We start from the raw sequence: 13,204 nt of genomic DNA, 5'->3' as shown, positions 1-13,204 counted from the left end.
TCCTAGTTGAAGAAAGGTCAGCTAATGGTCTACTTGTGTTGCATGTCTGATACCCTGCATAACCTCTTGTTCAGCTCCCCCTTACCTAAATGAAACTCTTTAAAAACATGATGACAGTACAATCTAAAAATAAGCTTAAACCAGGCCTAGGGACAAACAAATCCAACTTGCCTCCTCCCTTGAGGCTTGCATTCACTAACATCCGTGGGCTTAGAACTAATTAAGCTGATGTTGAAGCATTTCTCCTAACAAATACCCCGGATATCTTAGCACTAAGCGAGACTCTTCCATCCCCTCTAACTACTTTAACATGCCTGGCTATCTCCCACTCTGTCGTAAGGACTCTGACAGACATATGCACGAACTTGGAGTCTACATTCGTAACACCCTCCCCCTGACTAGAGAAACAAACCTAGAAACGGACGATCAAGCCTTTATGTACTTTAGAGTAAACATACAACACAATATTAGCTACTTTTATTTTCTCTACCGCTCTCCCTCGACCTAGGACTGCACCATAATAAACAAAGTCTCTGACAGCATAGACACAGCACTCTGCCTCGACACTAGTGCAAAAGTACATGTATTTGGTGACTTTAATGTTCACCACAAAAACTGGCTTGGATTCTTTACTCACACAGATGCAGTGGGCAGCACAACACATAGCTTCGCTACATCTCACTCCCTATCACAAATGGTTACGTTTCCAACCCGTTTCCCTGACCAGCAAGAACAAGACGCATCACTTCTAGATCTGTTTCTGACCACAGTTCCCGACGATTGTATAACAAATGCTGACAGCTCACTCGGGAACGTTGATCATGCAGTGATAATGGTCAAAATCGCCCGAAACTCTAGAGCCAAAACTGAAGAGCCAGTGCTCAAAACAACGAGATATTATAAAAAGGCTGACTGGGAAGCCATCAGAGATCTTATCAGAGATGCTCCATGGGGAAATATTTTTTCTCTTCCTGCTGAATAGTGCGCAATTGAGATAACTAAATGGTTCAAAACAGCAGTTGAAGCACATGTTCCCATGCAGAAATTTTATAGCAAACCCCACTTTCCCCAATGGTTTACTTCTACTTGCGCAACTGCCATTGCTCAAAGGCAGCATGCGTACCGCAGATTTAACCGACATAAGTCCAGTTCAAACAGACAGAAGTATATAGAAGCTAGAAGTAACGTTAAGAAGGAAATAGTGACAGCTAAGAGAGAATTTACTGAAACCACTAAAAAACGCATCGTGACTTCTGGAAAATCTACAACAGTGTAGTAAATAATGGGCAATCAACAATTCCCCCACTAACCAACAATCACAAGGTTGTTTGCTCAGCAACCGAGAAGGCTAATATGCTTGCCAGCCGGTTTGCCTCGAACTCCACACTGGACCCTTCCAACCACCCCTGCCTAACTTTCCTTTGCGGACAGATGTCACGCTAGACAATCTAAAAATCACCCCTGCTCAGGTGCATGGTATCATAAAAAACCTTGACACCTCTAAAGCATGTGGATCTGATCTCATCCCAGCTGTGCTATTAAAAAAGTGGTCAGCCGAAGTAGCTCCAGTTCTCTCCAAACTCTAAACAAATGCCTTAATGAATCATGCTTTCCGGGCTGTTGGAAAACTACTTCTGTGGTACCAGTATTCAAGAATTCTGGCGAAAGAACTGACCCATCAAATTATTGCCCCATTAGCCTCACACTTTTCGCCAAAATATTTGAGACCATAATTAACTATGCTCTAGTCCGTCATCTTACAGTTGCTAAACTTCTGACTGACAAACAATATGGATTTAGACAAGCCCGTTCCACCGCAGACATCCTCACTGTAATCTCTGAACATATATACCATTCACTGGACAAAGCGGAGGAAGGCAGAGCGGTAGCTCTAGATATATCTTAGGCTTTTGACAGGGTATGGCATGAGGGTCTCCTCAGGGAAATTAAATCATACGGTATCACTGGTAGAATACTTAACATAATTAAATCCTTCTTAGATAAGGAAAAATCCAGGTTGTCCTCAACGGTCGTACATCTAAACAATATGATATAAATGCGGGAGTGCCTTAGGTGTCTATCCTTGGACCTCTATTGTTCCTAATATTTATTAATGACCTCCCCGACAAAACTGCCTCTGGGATGGGTATATATGCCAATGACACCACGCTCTATAACAGGCATGACAGGAAAATAAATGAACACATAACTAAAAAAATGGCAAAAACACCAGAGGATGACCTCCAATCTGTAGTGGAATGGGGACAAAAATGGATGGTCACATTCAATGCTGCCAAGACTTAACTGGTTTCCTTCAATAATTACAAGAAACCTTCTCTGTCGCCAATAGCAATGGCCAGTGACTCCCTATCTGACAGTACATCTTTCAAACTCCTTGGCCTAACGTTCACAGGAAACATGAGTTGGAACAATTACATTGAAAACATTTCCAGGGCCGTTGCGAAGAAGGTAGGCTCTCTCTACCGTGCTAGAAAACTACTGACACCTGAAAGTATCCTTTATCTTTATAAGGCCACCATTCGCCCATGTATGGAGTATTGTTGTCACATTTGGGCTGGTGCATCTGCTGCTAGTCTCTCGCTCCTAGACAAGTTTCAAAAGAGAGTCGCCAATCTGATAGGCCCGGAACTGGCATCTAAGCTTCAGCCTCTGTCCCATCGACGAAATGTTGCATCCCTCTGCCTGTTCTACAAGTATTTTAATGGTGAATGCTCTGACGAACTGCAGACACTTGTGCCCCCACGACGTAGACATCCTCGACAAACCCGACAGGCAGCTAAATCCCATCCCCACACAGTAGAGATCCCTAGATGTAAAAGATCTTTCTACTCCAGTAGTTTCTTCCCCAGAACTGCTAGACTCTGGAATTCCATTCCAGGTCCCTGCTTCCCCAACTGTACTGACATGCAGAAGTTCCAAGTGTAATGTGAACCGACATCTTGCTGCCCAAATCCCAACATAGTACCCCAGTAGTTGCTACCCCTGATAGTAGTCCCCTACACCACAGTGGCAATGTGACTTGTTTGGGGTGAAAATGTAATAAAAAAAAAAAGACCTGTCTCTATCTCACAACATGAACACTCTAAGACTTTCTCTTACTAACAATATGAACAACAAATACATACGTCATCCCTTCTAAAATATAACCCCTATGCAACCAAAAGGCTTTGTTAAGAGAAAGATTGGATTTATGATTTTCATTGTTATGAAAATCAATGACAATATCTTTTTTTTTTTTTTTTTTTTGTAAATTGTACTCCGAAAATGGAATGACTGAGGGTTCAGAACTAAGGATGTTTATAGTTTGAGTACAATGCGGGGAATAACCTTTCTGTGCATGAGAACACTCGCAGATCTACAGGTGCACTTGAGGAAGAAAGGACCTCCTCTGTGGTGACGTAATTGGATACGAATGGTCCAGCAACTAACCCCAGTTTCACCTCTCCCCTGAGTATATGAATGGGGCGCAGAGTCGAACCCGGCAGTTGAAGCTGAATTTGGAGTACAAGTTATTGAGAGTCTGAGACTGTATCTCGACTTGTAAAGAGTCACCACACTCTTTCTTCCCACATCAGCCCTACTGCAATATCGAGAAATCTACCTATCAACTTGGTGGAGTCTGTCAAAATCAACATTGAACTAAAGACAATTGTATACAACTATATATTTGTATATCTTATCTTGAATTTAATCAGTAGAATAGAACACAGAGTTGTTTTTCTTTTATGTGCATGAAATTGCTTTCCTTCTAGCATGACAGATCAACGAAGCGGCAACATATCAACCCTATTGCGAAATTAAGACCAACCAAATCGACTGATGGGTCCCGCCACACTAAGACACCTTGCTGATCTCAGAAGAACATGTCACAAATCAACGAAGGTGTTCGGGATTGTGACGTGTCGAATCAACGGAGTTGTTCGGGATTGTGACGTGTCGAATCGCCGGAGTTGTTCGGGATTGTGACGTGTCGAATGGACGGGTTTTGTTCGGGATTGTGACGTGTCAAATGGACAGAGTTGTTCGGGATTGTGATGTGTCGAATCGACGGAGTTGTTCAGAATCATGTCGTGTCGAATTGATGGAGTTGTTTGGGTTTGTGAAGTGTCGAATTGGAGTTGTTCAGGATTGTGTTGGGTTGCGTGGACAGAATTGTTCGGAACTGTTGTATATATATGACATCGTTCAGTTTCTGGTTATTATCTAGTTGACGATTGTCACAGTCAAGTTACCATGTTTAATAACACTTTTTTTTTTGTCTTCCCTCATGAAGCAACACATTATTTCAACAAAAAGGGTCTTGTACGGCTATGGCAGTCTCTAAATTGTTGGATTATTTGCCAAAGGCAATCAGATCAGCAGTTTCTGAATTCCAATATTTACTGGATATCATCTGCTTCTTGCTGGCAACAATGCTAGGCCATATAAATTTGAAAGTGATTCCAAAAAATCTGCAATGCGAACGGGAATCTTGAAGATGAATAAAGTAAAGAATGACCATGTATTCTTGATAATGAATATTTTAAAATGCTTGTTGGACAAGTCACTTGGTTATCCGCATTATTTTCATTCTTTGGATGATTGTTGAGTGTAATTTTCACGTTTCGGTTGATGTAACCTCCAACCTTCTTCAGGCGTATCTTGTTTAACTTGAGAATCTCTGTAAAACTTGAGAATCAGCATTGAATTTCGAATGGAACCTTTTTTTATTTTCCGCATCTCCTCACATGAAACTTTTTTTTTCTTCCGACGTAGGTGTATCAAACTGTGTCTGGTTCATGACATGGCTGAAAGTATCGTTGGCGACCTCACTCCCTCGGACAACGTTTGTAAACAAGAAAAGCATAGGAGAGAAGAGGTTTGTTAGTCTTTTGCTTTTGGTTTTATAGAAAACACGACTCTTATATATGACTGTGATGCTTCTATGCGGAAATCAGTTTCCGAGTAGTTGGGGGGGGGCGCAATTAATTGGAGATATAAAAAAAATGGGAACTTTTGCGGGTATTGGAATTGTCAAAATTTGTTACTATTTTTCAAAACCAAAACATATTTGTTTTTATTTAAAACTTAATTTGTTTTTGATGACAAAATGATGATAAATATTTGATTTTAAGCAATCAGTAAAATTCAGATCCATAAATCATCCCTAACAAGTGCATTTTTATGTTTGGTTTAAGAAAATATATGTATTAATATTTACTGAGAACATAAGTTGGAACAGATATATCGAGAACATTGCCTAGGCTGCTGCAAAGAAAGTGGGCTCTCTTTACTCTACTAGAAAGTATTCTGTAGAAAGTATGCCTGAAAGTATCCTGTACCTCTACAAGACCACCATTCGCTCATGTACAGAGTATTGTCACATTTGGGCTGGTGCATCTGCTACAAGTCTCTCACTTCTGGACAGGGTTCAAAAGAGAATAGTCAACCTAATAAGTCCCAAACTGTTAGGTAAGTTTCAACATCTGTCCTGATTATTCTTTTACTTAAGAAGAATGTAATTATGTTAAGCATTCGTCCAGTAATATCATATGATCTGATTTTCATGAGAAGACTATCGTGCCATACCCTGTTAAAAGCCTTAAATATATCTAGGGCTACTTCCCTTCCCTCCCCTGCCTTATCCAGTGCATGGTATATAGGTTCAGAGATTTCAGTTAGGATATCTGTAGTAGAACGGGCTTGCCTAAATCCATATTGATGATCAGACAGAAGTTTAGTAACTGTAAGGTACTGGACTAGCGCTTGATTAATTATGGACTCAAATATTTTAGCAAAAAGAGGGAGGAGGCTAATGGGGCGATAATTTAATGGGTCAGTTCTTTTGCCCAAATTCTTCTAGTGTCAAGGGAGGTGCTACAGCTATGCTGTCAGACATGATTGATTAGAGTACAGCCATGGGTTGATGGAGAGCGATAAAGAAAATACAGGTAGCTAACACTATGTTGTAAAGTTAGTTGAAAGCACATAAAGGCCTGGTCGTTTGATTTTAGTTTGGATTCTCTAGTGATGGGGAGGGTGTTACGAATATAGACTCCAAGTCCGTACATGTGTCTGTCAGAGTACAAAGTGGAAGATAACCAGATATGTTAAAGTGGTTAGAGGGGATGAAGGAATGCAAGTTAGTTTCACTTAGTGCAAAGATATCTAGGGAGTTTACTAGGAGAAATGATTCTACATTATCTAAGTTAGTTCTAAGTTCATATATGTATATTTGTAAATACAAGCCTCAAGGGAGGAGGTGAATCATTATTTGAGTGTGTATCTGGTTTGACTGTCATTTTGGATTGAGCTGTCATTTCATTTTATTTTGTAATTTCAGTTTAAGGTGAAAGGTGCTAGACAAAGTGAATGTGCATAGCTACCATCACGCAACACAAGTAGACCATCATGCAACACAAGTAGACCATCATGCAACACAAGTAGACCATCATGCAACACAAATAAACCATCATGCAACACAAGTAGACCATCAGCCGACTCCTCATCCACAATAATGTGGCCTCGGGAATGACCATCAGAGATGAGTGTGGGGTCCCTTTCCATGTGTGACATGGCACTACAACCATCCTGATATTATACAACTGATGATAGAGCAGCCGTTCTAAGCGCTACCAAATAGTTAGGGCTTCTGTACTGTCAGTCAGAATACAGCAGCCAGAAAAACATGTCAAACTGATACCCTCAAATCTGTTAGACAAGAGTGGCCCAGTCCAATCATGTTAGCATACATGGTAAACAAGCACCCCCAAAATGCCCAAGTGTAGGGGAAGGGAATAAGGCAGATGTGGGAGATAATGTTCAGTGTCCTATTCAGGATACAAAGTTAAGCACTGGGCATCTCTAATGAGTCCCTGTGACCACATTTCTACAACTGGCTAATAGGCAAAAAAAGAGTATGGAAGCTGGGTGATAGGCAGAGCCTACCTACTCCTTAAGGAATTTAGGTTTGCAAACCGGTGATTTGATTGAGTCACCAACTCTAAGAAGGTTGTTGACCAGGACTGAGGAGGCCTCCATCCCCTGTTTGCTGTCAAGACGTATGAGTTTAACATCGGAGTTTTCTTTCTAGATGGATGCCCTTACCAAATCTATGAGTTCATCAACACTGAGAGGGTTAGCTCCACGCTTGGTTTCGAAGCCATTTATTTCTACACCCTCATATGAATAGTTAGGATTAATTGAGTTAATATCAAAGATAATTAGTATCTGCTATGAAGTTAGATTCCCCAAAATAGTATTAAGATTGGGAGATGTGGTTATTCACACGTTTTGAGTGGAAACGTGGGTGGGGGTATGTACGAGTGTGGGATGTAGATTTAAGGTTAATATCCACTAGAGTTCAATGAGGATTAAATATGGTTTATAATACATTAATACATTGGAAGAATTATAGTGTAATGAGTTAGGGTATGATTTGTAACAAGCTTCAGTTGTTAGTTTTCATATAAAAACAATCACTAGTACTTTGGCTCATCTAAGGTAAAGAAAGATATGGTTGCTACTTGATATAGATCACTTTAAATCTAAGTACAAACTATCACTAATAATAATGGCTAATATCTATCTCATAGATAAGCTAAAAATATGAATTATAATGCATGCCTTCTTAGTAGATAACTAGATTTTTAGTATTGATTTTTGAAGGTCAGCCTTTCAAAGTTAAGGCATGGAAACTTAACTCCTTTCCCACGGTACGTGCAAAGTATGTGATTTTATAGCAGCTTGTTATAGCATGCTAACCAGGGCTGGGGAGTCGGAGTTGAGGAGTCAGAGTCGAGGCCAATTTATTGACCAGAGGAGTCTGAGTCAGTAAAATTCTATTTTTTTTTATATTTTATCTTAAGTCCCATTTTTTCAAGGTAGGTCACTTAAAAAACGTTTAATATTACCCACCGTTTTCTTTCTCACCCTCTCAGAAAAAAGGCAATCACTGGGAAACGCATAGATCCTGTCAGCCCTCGTCAGTAAGCCAAACTAAAACAATAACTTTATAAATGCAATCGGCTGTGTTCTCCTTGCTCAAGTCTAATTTAATGATGGGTCAAAAATGCATTTTTATTATAATGTCTAAAAAGCTTCTATAATATCTTTAAAACATTTTACGAGTATGAAGAAAGTATTTTGAAATGCATCAGTGGTTGATATCCCCCCCCACACACACCGTACCCCTCGCCACATGCATCAAGTGCCAAGATTGTATACAGTTTCATTGCCAGGCAAACACAAATTTCATGATTTTCATCATAAATAGGATCTATAACTTGTTTACAAAAATACATAATCTATTCTTTCATATTTTTAAAAATATCCTTTTAGAAGGTAAAATTCACTGAAAAAAATCAAAAATCTTTTCTTATTCTACAGTATTTTTTCTCTCCATGGTGCCGGTAGAAGGTGACTAGCCGGCGTTTTCTGTAGTCGATCATGCATGATGGTGCATTGACAAGAACTGCGTTTTTTTTTTCATTTGATTTGTTTTTTGTGATTTTGCTTCACTTTCGTATTTTTGCATATCTTGTCGTGTAAAAAGATCTGTTTGAACAATACCTTGTTAGCCAGTATTTCGTAGTAGAAGAAAAAGTAGCAAAGCTATGAAAGCTACTTAAAAACGAAATTCTTAAGACAGAAAAGAATTCACAAGATGAAGTTGGGGGGGGAGGGGCCGTTAGCCGCTTTCAGATGTTACTGATTCATTGTTTATGCATCATGTATAAGAATAATCCTAGAATTCATTCATTATTTATATGTAAACATATGTATGCTATTTGGAATCTAAAAAATTATTTCTAAACTGATTGCCTAATCTAATTTGCTTTCTCTAAACTAAGATTTTTTTCTCATGTATATGTTAGAAATTAAGTCTTTTCTTTTTGTAGTCTTTTCAGATTTGAATTATGTACCAATTGCTAAAAATAATTTTTAATATAAACATATATCCCTACCAGTATGGCAAGAAAGACGCTGGCTTAATCAAGTGTATTTGAGCACTTTTTGCTATCTGAAGTTTTATGTAACTGTACAGTTAATGAAGATGAGAATGATGATGACAGTTGAAAGTAAGATAAGTACATTTTGTGGTAAAAGTGCTTCAAAAAAAGAGCTTATAATTTGAAGAGACATTTGGAACGTCACCATCCAAATAGTTTTGAAAAGGTTAGAGAAAATAATCAAACTGAATCACTTTCAAAAGCTTCAACTTGAGAATCTTGTCAACGGTTAAAGTCAAACTGATCTGAGGAAATTTGTAATGGCTGATAAAATTACTATGACTGCAGAAACGTTTCAGAAGAGCATAATTGATGTGGTTGTTAAAAACAGTATGCCTCCTGCTCTGTTCTCTCAACCAGCATTCCAGCAGTTTATCAGCGAGAAAGTTCAGTATTTCCTTGGAGAAACTTATCATAAATGAAGCAAATACAAAAAAGAACTTCTTTCAGGCCGGTATCTGTTTTTGAAAATGGATGCAGCAACAAGGCACAGAGTCAATAACTTTGCAATAAATGTAAGGTACTGTACTAGTAATGGAAAGATGGTAACAAGCACTCTTGCTGTTAAAGATACAAAAGCAAAACATGACAGCATTCTTCAAGGTTTGATTGAGAATATTTTGAAGGAACGCAATATTGATAAAGAAAACATCAGCATTGTTACTGACAATGCGTCTAACATGATGAAAACTATAGAAAAGCTAAATGAAAGTCAAGAAAATGAAGAAAAAGAAACCAGTTACACCACTGATAAAACTGCTGTATCATTAATTAAAAGAGACCAACAACAATTAGATGAACATCTTGATGATGTTGCTGAAGAAGTGTCATCTTTGTGAGATCAGGCACATGCGATGTACTGTACACGCACTGCAGCTTGCCATAGGGTATTGCCTTAAGGACCATGATGCTGCAAATTTGATAGAAAAGTTAAGACCTGTTGCATTAGCCACAAGAACTCCAAAAATAAATGCGATTGTAAAAAGAAGAGCTGGTAAAGGAGCTGTACTTGACCAGGCGACACGTTGGGGAAGCACATATTTGATGGTGCAAAGACTCCTTGAACTAAGATCAGTCTTGGAGGACAGACAACCGATCATTGTTTTACTGAAAGCCAATGGCAATCAGCAACAGAATTGGAGGAGCTTCTTTTGCTACCAAACACTGTAACAAAAAAGTTACAAGCTGAAGACTTGATAGCAGGGGAGTTTTTATTTGAATGGAAAAAATTAATTTTCAATCTTACTAAAAAAGAAGGTGTTATAGCTAATGGGATACTTGACTCAATGAACAAAAGAGAACCACAGCTTACTGACAATGACATTCTGTTGGCTTTGATATTTGTACATCCAAAAAAACAAATACTGCTAGTGGAAAAGCAGTGCAACAGAGTAAAAGAATGTCTTTGCAAACTTGGAATACAAATGAAAGGCTTCTGAGCAAATCTTCAGAATATTCTAGTTTAACCCTTATCCCTGAGTGGCTTCCGGGCCTTGATAAGTGGTGACCACTGTGTAAAAAAAAAAAAAAAACACTATGCAAATATTGAAGTGGAGTCTTCATCTTCGAGTGATGCTGATAATTTGGAAAATTTTGTTAAGAAATTAGCACTACAGAAAGCTAAGAAAAATAAAACTAGTCAGTGCTGCGACTGAAGCTCAACTTGTGGAAGTGAAAATAGCTAAAATTAAAGAAGATTTTAATAGAACATTGGCAGAAATAGAAAATATTGAATACAACAGCAAATGCCAATTATCTTTGGAGGAAATAATCAAAAACAAATTAGAAAAAAAGCCAGAAGTAATAAGGTAAGTAGCTCTCACCGTCACAGCAATCTCTCCGACATAGGTTAACGTGGAGAGACTCTTCTCAGTTCTGAAACTTTTTTTTTTTTTTACACAATGATCACCACTTATCAAGGCCCAGAAGCCACTCAGGGATAAGGGTTATTGCAAGTACATTACGTTAGTGTGGAGATTTGATGAAGTGTTTAATTAAGGGGGCGGTGGTTCATTAGGAATTTGTTAACATTGGACTTGAAGACATCCAAGTTGTAGTCCGGAGGGAAGCAGGCAGATGGAACAGAGTTCCACAGGCGTGCAATTCTAAGAAAGAAGCTGATGAAGAGTGATCTTAAAGCATCAATGAAAGAAGACATTATAGAAGCCATGTTATTTCTAAGAACTTACAATCATTGAACAGTTTCATGTTTCATTTCAATAAAGGATTAATTGATTATAATATTGTTCTTTTTTTTGTTTAAGCAGTTGTCTTTTTTTAGTTTATATGTTTAGTTGTTTGCAATTCAAGTATTTTCTTTGTATATTGTATTTTCTTATGTGTTGTGTTGAAAAGCTGCTCATTGAAAATTGAGTGCGCTTGTTTAAATATTTAACACCAGAAAAAAACTTCTTTCTTATAAGATATTAAAGAAAAATTTATCTTCTGTAGATGTAGATTTTTTGGCTTGATTTAAAAAAAAAAAAAAGTTGGAAGCTTCAAAAAAATTTTATACACAAGACATTTTATTACAGGATGACAATTTTAGAGAGTTTGGTGGTCCGCACTTGTTTCTTACACCCCTTTTTTTTGTTCATGAAAACGTTTAATTATAAGTATGGGTAAATATAAGAAAAATCGAAAAGGTTTAATAAGCGACTGTTTACACAACGTTTTAGTCAATGTAACCTCCAACCTTCTTCAGGTTTATCTTGTCAAATTATGGAATCTTTCTATCAAACTCTTGTGTGTCATCTCCCTCTCAGTACAGACCAATAAGTCTCCTGTGTGTTATGAGTAGGTTGCTGGAATCCATATTAAATAAAGAAGTAGTCAACCACCTCAGCAGAAATAACCTCCTTAGTGACGTGCAATATGGTTTCTGTTCTGCAAGATCTACAGCGGTTATATCCCATAGGATTAGTGAATCTCTCGACAAAGGCTTCCTTTCTAGGGCAATTGCTCTTGACATATCAAAGGCCTTCGATAAGGTATGGCATAAGGGCCTACTTCACAAGATTTCTAGCTACGATATAATTGGAAATGTTTTCTCAATCATTAAATCATTTCTCTCTGATAGGCTCATAAGAGTAGTAGTTGATGGGCAGTAATCAGAGGCCCGCAGTATTAATGCTGGAATCCCCCAAGGGTCCATCCTGGGTCCAACTCTCTTCCTGATCTACATCAATGATCTCCCAAAACACATACTTAAATCATTCGTTGCCTTGTATGCTAACGACACAACCATCTATGGCAACACATCAAAGCCCGTAAATGACAACGCTCTCTCTGATTCTCTCTCCTCTGATCTTGAGCGCATGGTACAGTGGGGGAAGAGATGGCTAGTTACTTTTAATGCATCCAAAACTGTTATGTAATCGTTGTATTTTTGGAAGGGTACCAAATATGTGCATATGTTATATACTGGTGGTATTAAGATGACATATATTCTATATTGTTGTTCGTTTTAGGAGTCTTAGTGTTTTATCTAGAGACAGTCTTATATATATAATAGACATTGAAGAGATATAGAGACAGTCTTAGGAGTGTTCATCTTGTTGGGAGATGGAGACATTGGTGAGATATAGACACGTAAATATAAAGAGAGCTGACAGTTCTTATATATAACGACAGAATACATATAATACAGGAGAGCCGACAGCTTGTAATACACAATGAGAGGAGATTTGATATATAGATAGATAGACTGAGAATTTGACATTTATATTTTTGACAGTTCTGTGAACGGGAGTGTTTCTATAACATTTATACTTTGCCACATATACTTTCTAACACATTTTTTAGATGATGATTTTATCAAAGTTCTTATAACATAAATGGACAATACCTTTTCTGTTTTTGACCTCTCTTTCTCGGCTCTTCTCCCCTCTTTCTCCCAGACTGCATCTAAAACTCTACCTATATTGAGAACTCGTCACGTCATCGCATGATTAAACATGTGCTCATTGAGCACGTTGCCTTGATATGCGTCACGTTGCAAAACTTGACATGACCCCACGAGTTCAGTAACCTATTTTTCGAATGACCTCTTTACAAAATATGTTTACAATTTCAATTGACGATTAAATTCCTTATTTTAATTTTCACAGAAACAAATTTCATCGTTACATTCCTTTTCATATAAACAGATATCTTAACTATTTCGTGTGAGCTAAACAATTGTGATTCCACAT

The 13,204-nt window shown here is 38.0% G+C and overlaps 1 protein-coding gene across 4 annotated transcripts in view; it reads left to right on the top strand.

The window, feature by feature from the left end:
- Positions 1 to 13,204, top strand: part of LOC145243843 (5'-deoxynucleotidase HDDC2-like) — a 45,394-nt gene that overhangs the window by 17,114 nt on the left and 15,076 nt on the right. For all 4 annotated transcript variants that reach the window (XM_080106870.1, XM_080106872.1, XM_080106873.1 and 1 more), the window contains exon 3: positions 4,777 to 4,879. In XM_080106870.1, the coding sequence (XP_079962996.1) occupies positions 4,777 to 4,879 (103 nt within the window). The remainder of the gene's footprint in view (positions 1 to 4,776; positions 4,880 to 13,204) is intronic.

This window comes from Euprymna scolopes, chromosome 22 (genome assembly GCF_053919585.1).
Source record: "Euprymna scolopes isolate OS-2025 chromosome 22, ASM5391958v1, whole genome shotgun sequence".
NCBI lineage: Eukaryota > Metazoa > Mollusca > Cephalopoda > Sepiida > Sepiolidae > Euprymna > Euprymna scolopes.
The sequence above is the reverse complement of the archived record's forward strand: the minus strand, read 5'-3'. Positions and strand labels throughout refer to the sequence as shown.